This window comes from Corylus avellana, chromosome ca6 (assembly GCF_901000735.1).
Source record: "Corylus avellana chromosome ca6, CavTom2PMs-1.0".
Lineage (NCBI taxonomy): Eukaryota > Viridiplantae > Streptophyta > Magnoliopsida > Fagales > Betulaceae > Corylus > Corylus avellana.
In genome coordinates, this window is record NC_081546.1 from 2,202,631 (window position 1) to 2,224,557 (window position 21,927).

The 21,927-nt window shown below is 37.3% G+C and overlaps 1 protein-coding gene across 1 annotated transcript; it reads left to right on the forward strand.

The window, feature by feature from the left end:
- Positions 1-1,475: 1,475 nt before the first annotated feature.
- On the forward strand, positions 1,476-20,710 carry LOC132184140 (histone-lysine N-methyltransferase ASHH2). Its single transcript, XM_059597654.1, has 18 exons — positions 1,476-1,660; positions 1,820-4,963; positions 5,176-5,383; positions 7,196-7,362; positions 7,504-7,583; positions 9,268-9,399; positions 9,500-9,616; positions 9,988-10,080; positions 11,402-11,479; positions 11,827-11,883; positions 14,869-15,658; positions 15,750-15,805; positions 16,116-16,195; positions 16,324-16,406; positions 16,528-16,607; positions 17,641-17,720; positions 18,930-18,975; positions 19,209-20,710. Exons 2-18 carry the CDS (start codon positions 2,071-2,073, stop codon positions 20,406-20,408), a joined length of 6,240 nt encoding a protein of 2,079 aa, XP_059453637.1. The 5' UTR covers positions 1,476-1,660; positions 1,820-2,070; the 3' UTR covers positions 20,409-20,710.
- Positions 20,711-21,927: the final 1,217 nt, after the last annotated feature.

Here is a 21,927-nt window from a genome sequence, read left to right on the forward strand (position 1 = left end):
ACATCACATTTGGGAGGATCCTAAGATGACTCTAGGAAGACTTATAACATTACTCTTGTATATTACACAAAGGAATATTATTTTTCACATTTTATTAATTAATGAGCTTAATATTATATATACACCATTGCTGGTGGATGGTTTTGAAAAAGGATTTAGCTTGGGTGTTGTAAACAAAACTCTACCAGATCTCTTGTAGGTTTTTCAACAGTCCTGTCCCAACTTTAATTCTACCATCTTTATCTTTCTTATAAAAAACTTGAAATTAAATTTAGACAATTAAAAAAAAAAAATGATCACCCATCATTTTTTCTTACAGCATCTAAACCAAATACTCCAAAGAAAAATTATGGGTATTATGTGAGGTATGTTCTCATTAGACCAACAGAAAAGTCCCAATGTATGAAAGTTTAGACAAGTGTTTAATTTTAAGACACTTATATTAAACGGGTTTCGTACATTCTTTTTTACAATTCGTTTGTGCATGTGATATAAACTTAAAGTAAAATGTACATTTGAAAATCAATTTATAAGGGGAGGGTACCCAAAAATGTATACATGCACATATAGTTAATATTGCACTTAAGCCATATATGACACTTAGGATCATAACCCGCCACAATCTGCAGTCGACGTTCACAACAGCCAACTTTACTAACATTGACTCGACCATAGCCCTTTGTCTTTTAGTGGCCTTACTCATCCATTAGAATACAATAACTTAATGCAATGTCCATACATAATACCAAAACATTTAAGTTAGTATATATGTCGTGCAATTCGTGACTCGACCACAAAGCCGCAACACATTCAGTCCAATACTCGACGAACAAATCTTGTGTTATATAACTTATAATTTCAAATCGACTTATAGAGAGATGATGTCTATATAGTAGTTTACGTACATAAAATTAAGATTGCACTTAAATCATATAAGACACTTATGATCATAATGATATGTTGATGTTATTATTGTTTATATATATATATATATACACCCTATATGCCTCCATTAATGTGACCTCCAATTTATTTTTTTGGGATGTACGTATCCGGCTTAGCCTATAATATTATATTTTAAGCCTTTCCCGATTATTAAATGAATTGCTTTCCACCGTGTTTGTAAGCATTTCTAATTTATCCCATTTTCTTTTTCTTATTTGAGGATCATTAGTGGCAAATATATTCCCTTATAATTTTTCTTTCCCATTTTTTGCTTTGATTTTTTTTTTTAAAAAAATATCTTTCCCGAATGGCCAAAACCATTTGACCCCAAGTCCCCAACAAACAAAAAGTGAAAAAGGGGAATTAAAAAGTTCCCAAGAAATAGATATGAATTTGAGTGACGAGATTGCCCTCGATAAGACACGCGTCCTAGAATTGCCACGGCAGCAACTCCTTTCCCATCACGGTCTGGACACAGGCCCATAGTCGTATAGGGCTAGAACGGTCTCTACCGAACGAGCTTTAGAATTTGATAAAAACTCCTTCAACTGGTCGGAGACCTCTTCTCATTTGCTTTCCCTTTAAACCAACTGTTTTGGCGACGACACAACTCCCACAATTTTTCTCTTTCTCGAAAGAAAATATAGAAAAACCATTAATAACCACAATAAATTTCTCTTTGTAATTTTTCTTTTTCAATCTCTGACTTGCACAGGTATTTGCTTCTCTCTAATCTGCTTGCCCATGTTTTTTGAGTTGTTTTATTTTTTAGTTTTTATGCGTATTTATATATAGGCGTGTATATGTGTATCCGCATTGCGCTGCAGATTCTGAAATTAGGGTTTTGTTTTGTTTTTGTTTTTTTCATGTGCAGAGTGATTTTTCTAGGGTTTTCTTTGTGCGGTTAGAATTCAAACGGCTTCGACGCAGGTACTGTCTTTTTGGTTCTGTTTGATTTTCAAGAGTTTGGTGAAGAATAACAGGTTTAGGGCTTGATTGGAGGGTGATTGGGGCCTTGCATTGTACTGGGTCTGGGTTACAATTTTTTTCAGAATAGTATGTTGATCAAAATTTACGGTGGAGTAATGGGTTTCCGTAGACTATGATAAATTTGTTGAATTTGAGATGGGTTCCTGTGAAAATTTGACTATAACTGAGAAACTGTTATGCGGTTCTGTTATTGAGCAGACTTTGAACTTAGAATTACCCATGCCATCTGTATCCGAGCAGCGGTCATGCTCGGAGGCAGCTTACAGATTGTTTGAGTCTAATGTGGACCCCACAAATGCTCTGGATGGGTGTCCAGATTTGTCTCGGGTTGATGACTCTGGTTGTGTGAGCTCTGGTGAGGTTGCAGAGGCTACGGAGGTGTATACTATTAATAAAGATGGCTTGGTGGGTGAGAGTCAGAGTTTGGGTGATTTGATGCTGGAGAAAGTGCCGGGCAGTGAACGTAGGATCAGTGGGGACTGTTTGAATGAGATTCAGAGTCAGGGTGATATTTGTAATTTGGAAATCGGCGCATTGTGTTTGGATAAAAGAGGGTTTCAAGGTGAAGATGACTGTGAAACGCCCTTGGAATCTATACTTTTGATTGGTTCACCGGGAAATTGTGTTCAACTGGATGAGCTGGATGATAAGACTGTGAGTGGTTCTTCTCCAGAAGGGGCTATGGAGGTTATGGGTGAGCGAAGTGGTGTTTTAGCAGGATTAGAGACTGATGCTTGTAACCCCATATCTCCTTCACAAGGTTGTGAAGACCCCTTGGAATTAATACAGATGACTGGTTCGCCAAGTAATTATGCCCAGCAGAACGAGCAGGGGGACACTAACCGCATAGGTGGTCTTTCTTTCGAGGATATGGATGTGAAAATTGATGATTCAGCAGGGACAGAAGCTGAGATTTGCAATCGGATTTCACCTTTGCAGGATGGTGAAATGCCTTTAAAATTCTTACATACAGGTGACTTAGTGAGCAATAGTGACTGGCATGGGGATCAGAAATATAAAAAGACCGTCAGCGGTCTCTCTGCAGAGTGGGTTACAGGGATTCTTCAAACAGAAAGCAATAGTGGTGCATGCATCCAAGTATTGCCTTCACAGGGTTCACAGAGGGCCTTGGAGAATTTACATATGGCTGAATCACTGAGTATCTCTTTCCAACAAAATGAGCAGAGGAATGATAAGAGTATTGATGGTTCCTGTGCAGAAAGTGTTACCAAGGTTGTGGAAGAGAAGAGTGATCTCACGACTGTTATAAGTGTTGAATCTGGCAACTATATGTTACCAATAGAAGAAAATTCCTGTATTTTAAAGGAAAGTGCTGCCAACATAGCTCATCACTGTAATTTTGAGAAATCAGTTTTTCCCCAGTCCTGTCAACCCTTTAGTCCTGTCGATTTTGGGACTTTGAAGGATATGCCAGATCAGGATATTATTGCTTCTGTTCATTCTAGCAGTGCGGTTGGATGTTCTGGACATACAGATAATGAAGGAAAGGATAATGGCGGATTTGGTTGTGTTTTTGAAACCAAATGTCCTGAAATTGCATCCTCATCTACTCGAAGGCATGGCCGGAGAAGTAAATCAAGCCAGAAGACTAAAAAAAACAAGGCTGCAAAGAAGTGCAAACACACAACCAATGTGCCACACCCATATGGAAGTATCGGAATTGTGGTGAAGGCTGCAAGAATGAGAAGAAGCTGTTCATCAAAACGAGCTCGTTCTTCTATCTGGGGGTTGTTGGGGAATATTACGCAATTTTTCAGAGAGACTAACGGGCTTGATGGGCTGAATCAATTACAGAATCAAGGATTGAGAAAAGCAAGGGGTGGCCGACGAAGTGGAAAGCAGAACAAGAAATGTGCAAGTGGAAGCTCAAGAGGGTCAAGCGAAAATAATTTTGCATCAACTAGTCGTATTCGTTTGAAGGTTAAAGTGGGGAAAGTGCCTGGCCAAAGTTGTCTGAACAACATGGTTTCAGAGATTGATATGACAGCATCTGTCAATGCTACCATTCGTGATAACGGAACTGATTATTCTGGAACCAGTGTAGAACTTCCAAAATTAGCCAATGGAGTTGGGGATAAATTGAGGGAAGATGGGACTATAATGCAACTCGAATGTTTCAGCAAGCACCCTGAGAAGCCAAAGACATTTCCAGATGCTTTTGTTATGGATGGACAACTCGCAAATAAGGACTCACATAACACCAATAATATAGATAAGGTAGCTGGAGATGCAGACAATTATCTTGGGGTTCCCTCCAATGTGGTGGTTGAAGCATTGGGAGGGGCAAATGAGAATAGGTGTACAGATCCTGGAACTTCACCTGATTCGGAAGTGATCAATTTGATTCCAGATGCCCAAGTCACTGCAAGACATCAAGCAGATTTTCATGACACACTTTTGACTTCCTCCAAGGATACTGCTGCTAAAGGACATCGTACCAGTGGTAAGAGGGGAAAGAAGAACAGGGTCCCTCGTTCACGTAACTGTATTCTGGAAGATGGATCATCCGGTCCAGTTAGCACAAATAAAGCTAAAACATCAAAGAAACATGGGAGCAGAAAAGATATGGGTAATGGGCTTTGCTCTGGAGAAATTCTTACTTCACCCACCAGTGAAAATGCTTCAAGCAACTTGTCAAGCAACAAGAAAGTACCTATGGGATCGTTGGTTTTTTCAAGAGAGAGTGAACGAGGAATATTAATTGAGGCTTTGAAAGAGGAAAGTGGTACGGAAGCTCAAACATGTTGCAACCTAGATGTTGACGTTGAATTATCAGAGTCACATAATTCCAAGAATTTACATCCTTCTACTAAAGGTATGGGGTGTAAACTTCCAAAATCTGTTAGGGTGAGCAAGGGCCGGTCCAAAGCCTCTGAATCAGCAAGTGGGAGAGGGAATGCACACAGACAGAGGGAGAACCAGCAGAAGTCTGTTAACAAGTGCAAAGTCAAGGAGAAGGGTGTTTGTAATAAAATCACACATAAAGTGGATAGTCACCCAGAAACTGGTAATAGTTTGCTTAAGGGCGTGCACAACAATATTTTTTTAATCCTTTTGGAGGACTGGAGAATGTCTAACTTTCTTGTAATTCTTTTGTCATTGTGTGTGTTTGTGTGCTTGGCAAGAGACTTTCTTTAACTCTTCCCTTCTAGATACTTATTGTTGGCATAGGCAAAAATTCAAAGTTGGCTTCTCATTTAACTTGACTTCTTGTTGCAGGAAATCAGAAAGTTGATGCCATTGGAAAAACCAACACCATCGACAGCATTGCAGTGACGAACCAATCTAACTTGAGCATGGTACCAGGTCGTATAGAGGAGCAGTGTCTATCCTTGCGTAAGGCTTGGGTGCTGTGTGATGATTGTTGTAAATGGCGGCGTATACCAGCTTTGCTTGCAGATACTATTGAAAAGACAAATTGCACATGGTACACCGTCTTTTATATCTCACTTTATCATTTTAAAGGTTCTATTAATGTAGAAACCTTAAGATGCATTGTATTGGCATATATGTTATTGAATTAAGTTGTCATGTATACAATGTAATTGTGAAAGGATCTCTGATGAAGTATTATGTATGGTTTGATGTAAAAACTGCTTAAGCATGATAAGCTCTTGGTAGGCTAGTGTTATGGGTGATTTGATTTTGTTCAGGTCTGGTTTGCTGCAGGCAGCAAATCAGATCCATTTTTGAAGTAAACAAGAAAAATAGAAGATGAAGAAGCTATGGCCTGGATAGTCAAACCTAGGTTCCTAAAGCAATCACATTTTTATTTTATTTTATTTTTTGAAATATTTAATGAAATTGATCAAGGGTTGGCTCGATTGGTAAGGGCCCTGATCTTGGCGCCATTCTCATCATGTCTAAAGTTCAAATCTCTTTGGGTATAAACAATTCCTTGGGGCCAGCCCCTTGGCAAAGTCGGAGTATTACCTGATCCGTGTGAAGGGCACTTTGCACTGGTCCGATCCTGAGTGGCATTGCCTTGGAGGGATTTTTCGTCGTAAAAAAAAAAAAAAATTCAGTCTTGGAAAGAATGATCTAGAATCATTGAGGTGTATCAATAAACCATAGGAAAGAATGATCTAGAATTTATCTGGTTAGACGAGAATATGTCTAAGCACCCTTGGAGGTTGGCCCCCATTTTACCATATGTGAATTTGCTATTCTGCCTTTGATTCCTGTTGAGTATCCCGAAGTTTAGCTTCTCTAAGATGCTAGACGAGAGCTAAAGTTGCCTTTTCATATACAGCCACATTCTGGCCTATAGAACGCAAGGGAACGTTCCCAAAGGACATGTTAACTGTTCATATCTGGTCTGGCTTCCCAAAAACATTCATCTATGTTTCATTCACTATGTTAAAGGAGGTGCTTTTGACTTCGATTGAGGTGACCATAACAAATTATTGATATGTGGTAACATTATTGTCTTCATTGCTCCTATAAATAAGGCTAATGTTGGGTGAGATGGTCCTGAATTTAGTCACCGTTGAAACATCTCTCAATTGTTCATTGACCATGAGAAGGTTCCTGAAGGTACTTTTGGTGACAGAACTGGGAGGGAAAAATGAATAGTTATAGGAATTTGCATTAAGGCCTATGAAAATTTTATTTGTGCTGTAACAGCCCTCTAGTCCCGAGAGCTCAAACTGTAGGGTGCTGAAAGGGAATAGAGATACAAATCTACATAGTGAGATGATGAAGCTTCACTTGTATCTACTTTGACTTCATTTAGGTTACATGTTGGTGAAAGTTTTAATTGGGACATCGTCAGGGGGCTAAAATCATCTACAGCGAATTCATTTTTAAGTTGGAAAAGTGAGAGTAACCTTGTATTAGATGTGATTTAGGAAATGAAGGGCATCTGTGATGAATTTCCTTGCGCATTTAAGAGGTTCCCTCCTGGCGAGGTTGGATTTCACCCATTTCAGAATTTTCTTATCTCTTTGCTGAAGTGGGACTATTGGTACCATTATCTGAAGATATTTTGTCATTCCAATGAAGTACTTTGTTATTTGGACTCATATGCTGTTCATTATATCTGTTGGTTGTATATTTTTACCTTATATTTTTATATGTGGAATATTTCTGGTTCATTATTTCTGTGTGTTGTATGCATTTACCTCCTATTTATAATGGTATAGACAGCTAATATCCTTTCCTGTATAATGTTTTCTTTTTGGAACTTTAGTTTAATATCTTGCATTTGATTTTGCTTTGTGTTTTTTGATTTTTAAAGGACCTGTAAAGACAACATAGATAAAGCCTTTGCCGATTGCTCAATACCTCAAGAGAAGTCAAATGCAGAGATTAATGCGGAGTTGGATATATCTGATGCCTCTGGCGAAGAAGATGCTTATGATGGCTGTTTAAATTATAAGGGATTGGAATGTAGGCGTTCAGCAGGTATGTGATATTTGCCAGTGGTAGCAGATCAGTAAGATTGGATACAAGCTTGAAGCGAGACTGAGTTTGGGGGTCTTAAGTTATCCTTTTGTTTTTATATCGTCTGAGTTGTGACATTTTTTTCTTTTGAATGTGCTGCAGGTCACCAAGAGTCAACCTTTAAGTGTATTTCTACTAACGAGTTTCTGCATCGTTGGCGTAGAAGTCAGACTATTGATGAGGTTCATAATTGACACCTGATTTTAATTGTTGTGCTATTCATTACTTTGCTATGTTTTGTATTGTTATTTGATGATCTTGGAAGATTTTTTTAATTTTTTTTTTTTAAATTTTTTATGGTACTAATAAATTTTTTTTTGATAAGTAATGTCGTATCATAAATAAAGCGTAGAGGGGCGCAGCCCTAGTACACATGGAGTATACAAGAGAACCCATAAGATGAAGCAAAGAAGAATATAAAGTCAAAAAATCTGCAAAATTATAACCAAATAAGCTGTGATGTGCTGAGATCCAAATATGTAATGTGTTCACCACAATCTTCCGCAGCTTTGTCACCAATGTCTCTACGTCTTCAAAGTGCCGAGCATTCCTCTCACGCCAAAGACACCACATTAAACACATCAAAACCAGCCTCCATACTTCTTATACTATACCGCACCCAACCAGACCGCCCAAACTGTTCAACAAATCAATGACCCGTCTCGGCATAACCCACTCTACACCAAACAATTTAAGAATTGTTTTGTATTGTTATGGTACTAATAATGAAAAGGATGTGTACTATATGTTGAGTAGCATAATCTATACTACTAATAATGCAAACCCTCTATTAGTTTCAATATCTAATTTTTTTCACAAAAAAAGGATCCTTATTCCCCATTTTAAGTGGTGCAAAAATTTAGTAATAGGATGACCTAGATTTTAAGAAAAAGATCAAATGTGCAATTTAGTTATAGGATGAAATTAGCATACTCTCTCTCTCTCTTAGGAGTGCCTTTGATACATGTTATCTGGTACCATTATGATAGAGCTGTGAGCTGTGCTGAGTAGCACAAATACACCTGAAGGTGAATAGTGCCCATGTTAAATATGTATCAGATAGATCATGGTTTGGGTATGGACATGGACATGTTTATGCATGGCTTAGCCATGTTTTGAGTTTAAACTTCAAAGAAGAATCATAAATTTTGCACATCTAATTGATGTGGGACTGACATGTCATTGGCATGCCAAAACAATTATTTATTTATTTTTTTAGTATAGAATATAAGGCTATACTCCACTGGAAATTGGATGGATTAGTTCTTTTTTGTTAAATGTTAGAGTCCGGTTTTTCTTTTCATATTTACCTGAAGATTCTTTACTTTCACCATTTTTGTGTTATTATGATGTTGATTTCCATCTAGTGTTAGTTTTGTTGAACATCTTAGTTTTTAGGAGGATGGGGTATTCTCTATCATACTCAACTACCTACTTCTGCTTCAGTGGTTTAGTTGCCGTAGAACCTTCTGGTATGCTGCCATTGTTGTTTTCAGTGTGTGGTTTCAGTAAAATAAATGATATCACCAGTTCTAATGTTAGAAGTTGGCCCTTCTAGTCGTCTTCTAACTTTGATTGCGTTGTAGTTAAACTGTATGATTCCATGGGCATGTATTATCTTTAGTATTTATTAGTAAAGAGTTTCTTGGTCTGTTCTTACTGCATTGGCAACTTTATTTCCTTTTCTCCCCCCCCTCTGTTTAACACTTGTTTGCTCTTGATATAATGGATAATTAAGCGTTTAGTTTTTCATTAGCTTTTGCATGTTTATTGATTGTATTTGTTACATGCAAAAGGCTGTTGTGATTTGTGTCTTTATAGGTAAGTTTATTTATTTATTTTATGTATTTTATCGATTTTAATCAGATAATGGTTTGCCATTGCCAACAACCTCCAAAAGGCCGGTTGGGATGCGGAGATGAATGCTTGAACCGCATGCTAAATATTGAATGCGTCCAAGGCACCTGCCCATGTGGAGACTTATGTTCAAATCAACAGGTATCTTAGCTGTTTATTGCAGCTAGCAATGTATTTGTTTCTTTTAGTGAAGTTACTTGTATGTAAGGGACATTGTTTTAGTCCAAATGCTTGTTTGCAGTTCCAGAAACAGAAATATGCTAGACTGGAGTGGTTTCGAAGTGGGAAGAAGGGTTATGGGCTAAAGTTGCTTGAGGATATACCCAAAGGGCAGTTTCTTATTGAATATGTCGGAGAGGTAACTAAAGGATGATCTCACTTTTTTTTTAATCCTTCATTTAAAAGTGAATCCATATGTCTTTGGCTAGTGGTAAGTTACAACTACTATGGGGGACGCCTTGGGTTCCCACTAGACAAAAACTTTAAGGTGGATTTATTAATGAGGAAATAAAAAACATTGATTCTTTGGTGTAATTGTGAAATTTATCATGGTTTTTTTTTTTTTTTTTTTTTTTTATCAAAGCAGGCCATTCTTGCTTTTGCTAATGTACTAAATACCTCGGTGGTTTATAAGTGCTTTGACATTTTTGTGTGCGTATGTATGGCAGCATAGTGTGTGTCAGTAACAAGACCTTCTCTGACAAGGTTTCTAATATATGGTTCCAACAGGTGCTTGATATGCATGCTTATGAGGCACGGCAAAAAGACTATGCGTTGAAGGGTCATAGACATTTCTATTTCATGACATTAAATGGCAGTGAGGTTTGGATCTGTCCTCTTTAGTTTTTTTCCCCTAACTTTAGCAACTTTTTCTTTGATAAAAAATTTGTCAGTAGCTTCTTGTTCTAAATGCTTCTTTTCTGTTCGGGAAAATTTCACTGAGTTTTAGTCCTCTATGAGAGTAATTTCATGACCTTAATGCATTGATACATCTTTATGCTTCATGATTTCCAATTGTTGCTGCTCCCAACTCCTGCCCCCAAAATTAGATATTCAATTTCTTAGTTCAGTAATCTTGGCTCTTGTTTAGTCTTAAACCAAAAAAAAAAAACCTTGTCTCATTTTGCTGGTTCATTTGTCATCTAGTGAAATTTATAGAAACTTACATGACTGAAGTATGTACTTGTCTGTTATTGAGATGGTATAAATGAGATAAGCATGTTGCTGTCAACTTTAGCAATTTGATACTAGTATTGGAAGGCACGATTGCAAAGATTTTTAGGCCATTAGCATTGATGGAGAATATTTTTGGATCTCTCAGCTGGATGTTATGCTTTATCTTGGTATTTTCCTATTCGGTTCTGTCGGGTTATTACAGTGACTGTTTCATGGATTAGTCTTGTGGGAAACCTCCACTGGTGTCTGAGATGGGAGAGCATGTTCTAAGTTAGTGGCTGGAGTTGGTAGATGCTTCTCTGGACATTTGTAAAGGGACAGGTTGGGCAAGTTTGAGTAAAATCGTAGTATCGGATGGGGGCTACAGAGGCATATATTTGTGTAAGAGTACAATTTAGCTTTATCCACGAGGACAATTGCTTTAGGCAAGCTTCTCATGGTAGAGAACCTTTTAAAGATTTAAGTATTATAGCATTTGTTGCTGTTGAATTTGCAATTCCAATGGCAAGCCATGGATCTACATTTGCTAGGTGCTCCTTGTGCTGGAAAACTATGGTCTCTTCCACAGCTAGTTAGAAAAGCCTAAAAAAACTAAGCTTGGAGTATAACCTAACACAGCCTTTTTTTGGTTGGGAAATTACTGCCCTAGAGCTGTTGATGAGTGTTCTAAAACTTGTCAACTTGAGTTCTTTTGATTATTAACAATCCACTTCTTCATGAGAATGATAGCAAGTTCTCTTGAAGTTGAATCTGCACGTGGGCTTTCCACATGTAATAGTATGTACCAGTTCTTTTAACAATAATTGTTAATTTTTGTATCAGCTATTCTTATTTTTATCTGAATCACTTTTTGGTTAAATTGTTCTTTGATTTTTCCTCTCTTTTTTCTGTATCAAGTAGAATTTTTACTTCTGTTGTCGCTTACTCACATTTGATTATCAGTTGCTAATGTTTTCCATTATTTCAGGTAATAGATGCATGTGCAAAAGGAAATTTGGGCCGTTTCATTAACCATAGTTGTGATCCTAATTGCCGTACAGAAAAGGTGAATATTCTATTTTGACTTATTTGTGAAGAAATATTTTGCTATTACATTCTTGTTATATGTCACTGCAACAACTTTCCTTTTTACAACAAATAAAGAGAGTTGAAAGCTGTCATTGATGAGGTTTGCATATATGATTTGTGTGATACACTTTTCCTGTTTCCTCCATTACCATGCTTTGATATGTAAATTTATTGGCTTTCCAAGTTTTGAAATTCACCTCGTAATTTATTTCATACTTTTCAGTTGCCTGAGCCTTTACCCCCAGAAAACTCCCTTTTATGATTATTACCTTTTTCCTTCTCTCTTATAAATCAATTATTTCTTTCTTTTTTTCTTTTGAGCAGTGGATGGTGAATGGAGAAATTTGCATTGGACTATTTGCGTTAAGGAATATTAAGAAGGTATGCTTTCATTTCACATTAATTATTTTCACTCTTAGCTTTTTTAATATGCATTATTTATCAAAAAAAAAAAATTCACTCTTAGCTTTTTGGTTGGAGTCCACATGAACATATTGTATTTATATACTTCTACTTCTATTTCATTATAGCCATAACTCAATTCCATAAATGGTGACTCATAATGGCCAAGAATTCTTTCTGGAAGTATTACTTTTAGATTTTTTTTTTTTTTTTTGGGGTGGGGGGGATAGGGTGGAGGGGCTCATTGCCACCATGAGTAGAACTTGGGGCAAAGATGAGTAGGCTTAGATCTATATATAAAGAAGAGATTTTTTGATAGTGCTAAATGTTTTTTTTTTTAATAAGTAATCAAAAAATTCAACAGACACGAAGAAGTATACACGAGAAAACACCTAGCTAGAAGGAGAAAAAAGAATAAGAAAATTAAGATAACTAATCATCACATAAGAAACAAAACCAGATGACCAAAGATTCGAAGTATAAAAAATGAAGCGTTAATCTCCTTTAAAGTCCTTTTATGGTCTTGAAAACTTCTGTCATTTCTTTCCCTCTATAGACATCACAACAGGCACAAATGCACCATCTTCTACATAGCAGCACTCCAAGCGCTACTAATAGTCTGCCAATAAACTACTTGTTTAGGTATAACTCAAGACAGTCTATATGGACTAAAGAAACATCCCATTAGGCCTCGGCAACCTCACAATTGAGAAGAAGATGGTCCACCGACTCCCCATTCCTTTTACATATACAAACTATCAACCACAATGACATTTTGGTTTCTCATATTGTCTTTGGTAAGGATTTTACCTAGGGCCACCAACCAAGCAAAAGAGACCACCCCCAAAGGAACCTTAGTCCGCCAAACACTCTTCCAAGGGAAGTGAGAGCCATCAATCCAAACCAAGACGCTGTAGAATGATCTAACAGCGAACACCCCTTTTTTGGAGGGAACCCACCAGATCTTGTCTTCACCTTCCCGTCTCACTCTAATTGAATACAATGGCTGGCAAAATAGGTACTTGACACGACCCGCAAGGACCCGTTACATGATTAACCTATACATGAACACGACCCATTTAGGTAAATGAGTTAGCGGGTTTGATATGATTATAACACGGAAAATAACCGGGTCATATCGGGTAGACGCGACCTGTGTTCTTAGCAGGTAACACAACCTGACTCGACCCATTAAAAAAAACCCTGAATGAAAAATAGAAAAAATAATATAATAATAATACCAATGCCACTGTTAATTGTTAACAAATTACCATTCAATAAAAACATTCACAAAGATTAGCAATTGTCAACTCTATATATATTAGATACGAGGAATGCTACTATGCTAGGCATCCCAAGAATTTTCCCAAATCTTGGTTCCCAACTGACGTGGCTGTAGTTAAGTAAACTGCAGTTAAGTATTTTTTTTAATAAAAATAAACCCACAGCACCTTCTCTCACCTTCTGCTATCCCCTCACCTTCTTGTCAGTTCTCTCTCTCCCACAGCACACTTCTCTCTCTCCCCCACCCCAACCTCAGGTTCCGGCAAAGCCATGATCGCTCACTGCACCAGATCGGAGACGCGCCCATCCGCCCTAGGACGGCACCCACTAAAAGACACCACCACCGGCTATAGATCTGCGACTCCGGCGACACCTACCCAGCAGAGACGCCGCCCTGCCCAGCTCTTCCAAGCCCACGCCGCCAAGCTACTCCGACAGTTCACCACCGCCAAGCTACCTTTCTTTGTTATTTCTCTTATTTTCTGCTGTGGTTGAGTTGCAAACTTTGTTTGCATTGTATCTAGGCTTAATTTTTGAAAGCTAATGACTCTCTTCCTTTTCTTTCTTCTTGTCATTTTTTCCTTTTGATTCTTCTGCTTATAAACCCACATTTTTTTCCTTATTGGTTATGATTAGGTTTTTTTAAAACGGGTCTGGTGGGTCAACCCACCAGACATGAAACTTAACTAGGTCTTAAACGGGTGACCTAATTAAGACCCGAACCCGATTAGGCCAAACCCAAAATCTGTTAATTCGTGTCAGGTTTGTGGGTCGTGTCAAAATTGCCAACCCTAGAATACTACACTCTGAAAAATGAGGCAAAATCATCCACCTTTCCAAAAACTCATTTTCAAAAACTCATTTTGGAAACTTTTCTAAACATGCTTCATTTTTCTCTTTTAGGATCCAATATAGAAATGTGTTGCTGTTCCAACCTTTTGTTACGAGGCATCCAGATTAACAGGGTTCAGGCCCCTCACTAATCATTTATCATCACTTGCCTACCTGATAATGTTTCTGCCCTTGTGCATCAATGGCCACCATCGAATCAATATCTTAATTGTTTATCTCGTGAAACACTCAATTTGGTTCTCCTACTTGAAAGGACGAGACATACCTTGCTTAGATATATTCACTGTTACTCGCAGAGAACTCCTGTACTTTCTTCCCAAACCTACTGATGTCGCATCTGCGGCATGGTATGTGAACATGAGTAGCCTAAGACTAAAGAAAATCAGCTCTAGACCATGCAAGAAGACATCTTGGTCCAAGGATAACTGTCATTAGTAATTATTCCTTACCAGTATGATCTGAACGTATTCTTGAAGATTTTCTCGAAGATTCTAGAATGGTGGCTTAGTTTTGATGGGGACTAATGAGTTCCCTACTTTGGCTACTTTATTTACCATCTGAGTCTTAGTGTTTAGTTTCATTACATAAGGGAGTTGCTTGGTTAGTACTATTTGGTATTTTCCTGAGTTTTAGTGTCAGGTTTAATCTGGTAATTTCCATATATACTGAAATGGGCTGTACCAGAGTTCAATATATACTGTGTGTGTATGTGATTTGGAGGCCTAATGCCTCACTGTATAATTTCACCTTTAGAGACGTTGTTGCGTAATCATCTTCTCCCTTGGTTGTTTCCATTCATCCTATGATAAATTTGGTTTGTTTTCTCAGGGTGAAGAGGTGACATTTGACTACAACTATGTCAGGGTGTTTGGGGCAGCTGCCAAAAAATGTTATTGTGGTGCACCTCAATGTCGGGGTTTTATAGGTGGTGATCCGCATAAGTCTGAAGTAATTGTTCAAGGTGATTCAGATGATGAATTTCCGGAACCTGTGATGCTTCTTGAAAATGGTAAAAATAATATGATGCCAAGTGCTGAAATCCAAACTGCCAAGAGTGTATTAAAAGATAGACATGGAATGGATAAAGCCACTACTGCTGTTGAGCAGTTGGAGAGTACCATAGAGAAAGAGGACTCTTTGAACCGATCTGCTGCTTCCCAACTACAGAGCTCGTTCGAACTGGAGGACTCCAAGGGAAGGTTACCATCTTTTGTTCAACCAGTTGAAATTTCCCATCCAACAGAAGATGTAACAATCAAACCCATGCCCGCTGTTCATCAAGAGAATTCCATAGAAGAGGAAACCATGAATAAAACCTCATCATATGTTAATATATCCGAGATATTTTCTCCAACTATGACTCTCAGCAAATCATCATCTGATGTTGTTGATGCTAATATGAAGTCCAAGTCTGACATAGTTGAAGACAAGCGAGTTTCTTCAAAATCACATACTCCGATGAAAGTTTCTCGCGCATCTAGTTCTGTTAAAAAAGGAAAAGTGAGTGGCCATCCTCTCAATACCAATAAAGTTCAGGTGACAGCCAACAAATCTCAGGTGCTGTCTATTAAACCAAAAAAATTACTGGAAAGTTCTTCTAATGGCCGTTCTGAAGCAGGTTTGGAGTTCTCTATTTTTATTGTCTTGACAACTAGTGTATCTAATAAGGGGGTACTATATTAATGGTTAATCCACTTAAATGCTTGCAGTTGAAGAGAAACTTAATGAGTTGCTGGATCCTGATGGAGGGATTAGCAGACGAAAGGTAAGCAGTTTTTAATGTTATCCAATTTGATTCTTTGAATTTGGTAGTTCTGATTTGGGCAGTTGGAAGGTTGATGCACATACATCAGTGTTTTTGTGTGCTGTGTTCTTGCTTTACTGCTGGTTCAATCATTTTACTTCCTGAATTCTTGTTCAATATTACTTCTGACGAAGCCTTCCTTTATTTCGTTTCTTCTTTGAAGTTTTTAGTCTCACCACAACCAATAAGCAGATCTTTTGCAATTTGGACCTCATTTATGCATGTCTAGTTGTAGGTAGTCTACGTTCTAAGCCATGTCATTTTCTTACAGGATGCCCCTAAAGGCTACTTGAAGCTTCTGCTTCTTACTGCAGCGTCAGGTGACAGTGGCAATGGTGAAGCAATTCAGAGGTAAATTATAGATTTTCCTTTTCATTAAATTTAGGTCACTTATGGTCTATATGTTAGTTTCTTATATGTGAATTGTTTATTTGACAACTCATTTGTTAGAGTTTTTGTCTGTTCTTTTTTGGTTGTAGCAATCGAGATCTTTCAATGATCCTTGATGCACTTCTGAAAACAAAATCACGAACAGTATTGACTGATATAATAAACAAAAATGGTATGTCTCCTTAGCTTTGTTGCATAGCCTACAATTTGTTTCCCCATGTTGTTGGGGAAGTAAATTTATTGTAGTTGTGCCTGTATTCATTTAAAAGGATTACTGTTCCTTTGTCTTGTAGGTTTGAGGATGCTGCACAACATAATGAAGCAGTACAGGAGGGATTTCAAAAAGATTCCCATCCTCCGGAAGCTTCTCAAGGTGCTTGCATTGGGAACCTTGTATCTCAATTGATTAAGTTTCCTCTAATCACAATTGCGGATTACCAAATACACTAATACACATTAATTTTTTGAGGACCTTGTTTTTAACCTTATATTACCAAATACACTAATTCACATAAATCTCATAAGAGAGTATGCCTTTTTCCTCTTCCACAAACTGGTGAATTTGGGGCATATTTTGTGTTTAGTAAGATAGAATAAAGATGCAATGCATATTGATATGTGCCACTTCTTAATAAGGGGTTTCTCTTGTATACTTCCTATGTATTTGGATTACGCCCCTCTTTGCCTTTGTAATGAGATTGAATTTCTTATCAAAAAACAAAAATTGATAAGTGCCACTTTACTACCAAAAAAATAACAATAAAAAGATGTCATATCATTCACCATTAGATGCTGGCAACTATATATTTCAATGAAGAGAATTTATTTGAGACAACTATTGCATTAAGTTGATAACATTCCACTTTTCGTACTAGTAGTATACAGTAACGAGTATAATGCTGGCTACCACTACATAAAGGAAACTGAAAACTTTTTTTTTTTTAAAGATTGAGTTGGTCATTACTAATTGCTTAAATGAAGTATATTGTTTGCAATCGGGTTGGACTTCAATCTGCGGGGTTCAAGTCTTTTTTATTTGATTTTTATTATTATTGTTATTGTTGTTGTTGTTGTCTTCTTACATTTGGGTTGCACTTTTTGCTTTTTAATGATATTACGATTACTTATTAAAAAAATTTCTTTTTTTATTTTTATTTTTATTGGTACTTCTCTTTTCTTTAGATTTTTGGGGATAAACAGATTTAAACTGCTTTTCAAATGGTTCAACTTGAAGATTACTTGTTAAGAGGTTCTCGCCACATTTTGCCTATACTTTTTTTTTTGGGGTGGGGAGATTTGGGAAATGGGAAATGCAGTTGATTGAGCTTCAGGAGAAATTAATAAATAGGAATACTCTTTTAAGAATGTAAATGGAGAGCTGCTTACTGATGTTCCTTTTGGTGCAGGTCTTAGAGTATTTGGCAGTGAGGGAGATACTAACACCTGAACATATTAATGGAGGTCCTCCTTGTCCTGGAATGGAGAGGTTAGAAGATATTATTTGACATTCTTATTGAATCTTCCTACTATTATGTTTTGGCCTTACAGTTCCTGGATTATTGTACCCATGCATTAATACCTTGTAATACGTTTGTCTTCAGCTGGAACTCAGTTGATGAGGCTCTTCTAATTATATTAGGAAGATTAAAACTTCTGAGAATAGAACTTTTGTCCATTTTTTAGGCTCAAGGAGTATATATATATATATATATTATATATTATATTTTTTTTTTTTTTTTTTTTTTGAGGGGGGTTGATATGCTGTAGTTTTTGAACTGGAATACAAACAGGAGAGAAATATTTTTTTTAAAAAAAAAAAAAAAATCGTTGGAAAAAGGCATTAGGAGGATTGTAGCTTTTGAGATCCTCCAAGGGGTTGGCCTCAATCTGGAAGCAAATTCTGTTTCCTTAACAAAAACAAAATTCCGAAAACTTTTAATGTTTAGGCCTATATATAGGGTGATATCACAATGCCGATGACCTAAAAATACTGTTAGCCTGGTGGACATATTTAGGCATATAAGTACATTCAGACTCTTGGAAAGGCTATATGTTCAAAAACAAATTCCTTAAGACTGCAGCATATTTGAAGCATTTTCAAACCAAATTATTGAGGTCGGCCCATTGCCATCCCATACTGAATGCTGAATGAACTTTTTGCCAATGATAATGCACTAGATTATTCTTGGTAGTAGAGAATTATGTTTGCCAAAAGCTATGGATTAAGAGAGGAGAATTTAATAATCAAGGTTGTTGGGGTTTTTAGTGAACGCAGGATATAAATATTTTCCTGCAAGGTGTGAGACCACGTCAAAATCCATTTGAGATCATGATTGTTATTGCTTGTTTAGTTTATCCTGAAACATGTTTTCTGTGTTTCTACTTTATATAACTGTGATGCTCACATGTGTGAGTGTAATCAGGAGTGGCTGGTGAAAGATTTAAACATTGCATGTTCACCATCAAATATTTCTATGGGCATGTGAATTTTTTGTGCTGATGTGGAAGGCCATTATTGTTAGCTCTATTTCTTTTATGTCTTGGTCCAAGAGCAGCCAAATTCTTGGTTGGTTATAAATTTTCCGTGCAAACTCAAACCAGTCATTTCTTTTCCTCTTTAAGTCAATGAAATTGTTATCCTAGGCATGCAGCTTTTTTTAATAGATCCGTGAGACGTGTGTTTCTTTCTATGCAGCTTTAGGGAGTCAATACTGTCACTGACAGAGCATGATGACAAACAGGTATTTTGGCGATAACTGCTCCGTAACTTCTTGAATTTCATCTAATATGCCCTAGTTGTGTAGTTTTTCAATCTCATATTGATGGATGAGGTTGCATAGAAATTCATTAGTTGATTTATGTCATTTTTCATTTAAAAATTACATTTTTCTTTTTGTGGATGCATCCATTGACTCTAATCCTTTATGCATTCTCTTGTGTATATTTGTATTAACAGTGTCATATGCATATGCAGGTTCATCAAATTGCACGTAACTTCCGAGATACGTGGATTCCTAGACCTGTCAGAAAACTTAGCTACTTGGACAGAGATGATGGCAGGATGGAGAACCGGAGGGGTTCAAACTGCAATAGGTTTTCAGCATCACAGAACTATCGGCGTGATCAGGATACAAGACCTACGGAAGCAATTGATTGTGTGAAACAAAAGACGGTTTCAACGACCTCATATGATACTGGTCTCCAGGAGGGCTCTTCTGCTCCTTGTGCTAGTGGTTGCCAGACAAAAGAGACAAAAACTCGTAAACGTAAAAGCAGATGGGATCAACCAGCCGAGACAAACCCAAATTCGAGATCTCCTCAGCATAAGGAACTGAAGATCGAGTCTACATTGCAAGAGCAATTTGAATCCAGGCCATTACTAGGGGGTGTTGAAGTGGCACTAGATGATGTAGACAATGTAAGCAGAATGAACAGGAGTTGCCCTGATTCCGTTCACAATCACTGTCAGCAAGATGAAGCTAGTGGGGCTGACAATGAAAGGCAGAGCATATCTGAGGATGTTCCACCTGGGTTTTCACCTCCCCCAGCTCTGGGTTCATCAATTGCTACTGATCTCCCTCGACAAAATGGTCACCATAGGCATGCTTTCGACGCGGTTATTGGGCAGCCACAGGAGAAATTCATTTCTCGATTGCCTGTCTCATATGGAATACCGTTGTCCATCTTACAGCAATTTGGCACACCCCAGGCAGAAAGTTGGGTTATTGCTCCTGGCATGCCTTTCCATCCTTTTCCTCCATTGCCTCCCTTTCCCCGAGATAACAAAGATCCTCCACCATCTCATCCTGCTGAAGGACAAAGGGACAGCCATTATTCTGCCCCTTGTTATGCAGATGGAACCGCTCCATGTTTGGACATTCCGAATAGCCAACAGACGACATTTAAGCGAGCAAGGGAATCCTCGTATGACTTGGGAAGAAGGTATTTCAGGCAGGAAAAACGGAATAATACAAAATTAGGGCCGCCATGGCTTCGGAAAAGGAATGGGTGGGGACACATGGGAGACAACTCAAGGGGTTCTCAATGCAGCGTAGGTATAGGAAATGTAGCAAATGAGCTGACAGATTCATATTTGTCACAGGATGTAAGCAGTAGAGCGGATAAAGCTGGCAATAGTTTTTATCAGCATTCCCAGCACCAAAATCATCATTGATTTATAGGACAAACTTTGAAGAGTTACTGGATTCTTCTACAGTACCCATTGTCAATTCTTTTGTTATCAGGTTTATATCTAATGAAAAAATTTATTCAATTTCAGAATTCCAGTTCTCTTAGTCAAGTTCTTTATACACTATACCAAGGGCCAAGAGCTACTCTCATTCCAGTCCTGTATATTGAGCTATTTGTCCACGCCTCAAAGAGGTTGTCATTCTTGTTTATGTATCATTTTCTCACAGATACTTGAAAGGCTTATGAACGTTTTTAGATCAGCGGAATAAGAGACAATATGATCGATTCTTTGGTGTCTTCCACTGAGTTATTACTTTTTCTTCCCCTTTTTTTTTTTTTTTTTTTTTGCCCCCATGAATCATGATGATGCGCAAGATTGAAGAATTTGTTTCCTAGCATTACCAACGCTCACTATCTGTGAATAGACGTTGGGATCTCTAATAGCCTGTTGGAACTCAAAAAACACTATTTGATCAGTTTTACTTGCGGAGGAATTTTAAAGGACAGTCAGGTAGATTGGGGCATGGTGTGCCGGATGTAATTTTATTTGTGTCGTTCAGTTTAAATAAACAGTTTAGATTGTTACAAGAAAAGAAAAAAATTGTAGTGGTTCAGCACCTCCAAATCGACTACTAGGGGTTGTAGCCAAGAGGATAGTTTGGCTGCCCCCGAACTACTCATTGATAGGTGGTTCAGCTATCCCAATAATATTTTATACAGCAATAAATAAAAGCAGGAGGCATTTTTTTCTTTGCTTTCTTGAAATAGTGTTTTACAAAGGTATTTGATCATTCGGAAATGAGTAATGATATACACTATATTTTTATCATACTTTACTGATGTGACATTGTCAATTAGCACTTAAACTTTTTTTCTTTTACATTAAGGGGTATTGTGTAAGAATTATGTTTATGCGTGTGCATGTATGTGGATTTATGAGATTTCAGAGTCAATTTCTTGCAAAGTACTTTTGTGAAACTCGATAAAACATGTTAGAATTTAGACATTACCTTAACTCAAAAATTAGCAACAGTGAGTTTGAACCCAATAATATTATATCAGTCCCCTCATGCTAATACTGCCTACTGTAGATTTAGTTAGTTAACCTGTAGTATCACCAAACCCTAATTACCAACAATTTGTTCTAAAAAGATGGTGACACTGTAATAGCCATGCCATTGAAGTTCACTTTGAACAATGAACTAAGGATTTAAAGTAAGCTCCATTTGTGAAGCCCTCCCGCTCTTTTCTTCGTAAAGTTTTTTCAACGAGCCAGATTTAATTTCACTATTTCTCATGAAAAACTTAGAATTAAATCTACACTGCTGAAAAAACTGCAAAAGAACTGTAATTTTTTTTTTTTTTTTACAGCACCTAAGCAAAATTCGAGTTTAACAACCCTGTTCCTTACTGCACTTTATGTGCTAATTACCTGCTAAAAGTTTAACTGAAAACTCAGTGTCAAATGCATCCCACTTGTTTCGTTTCCAACCAAGCAACCA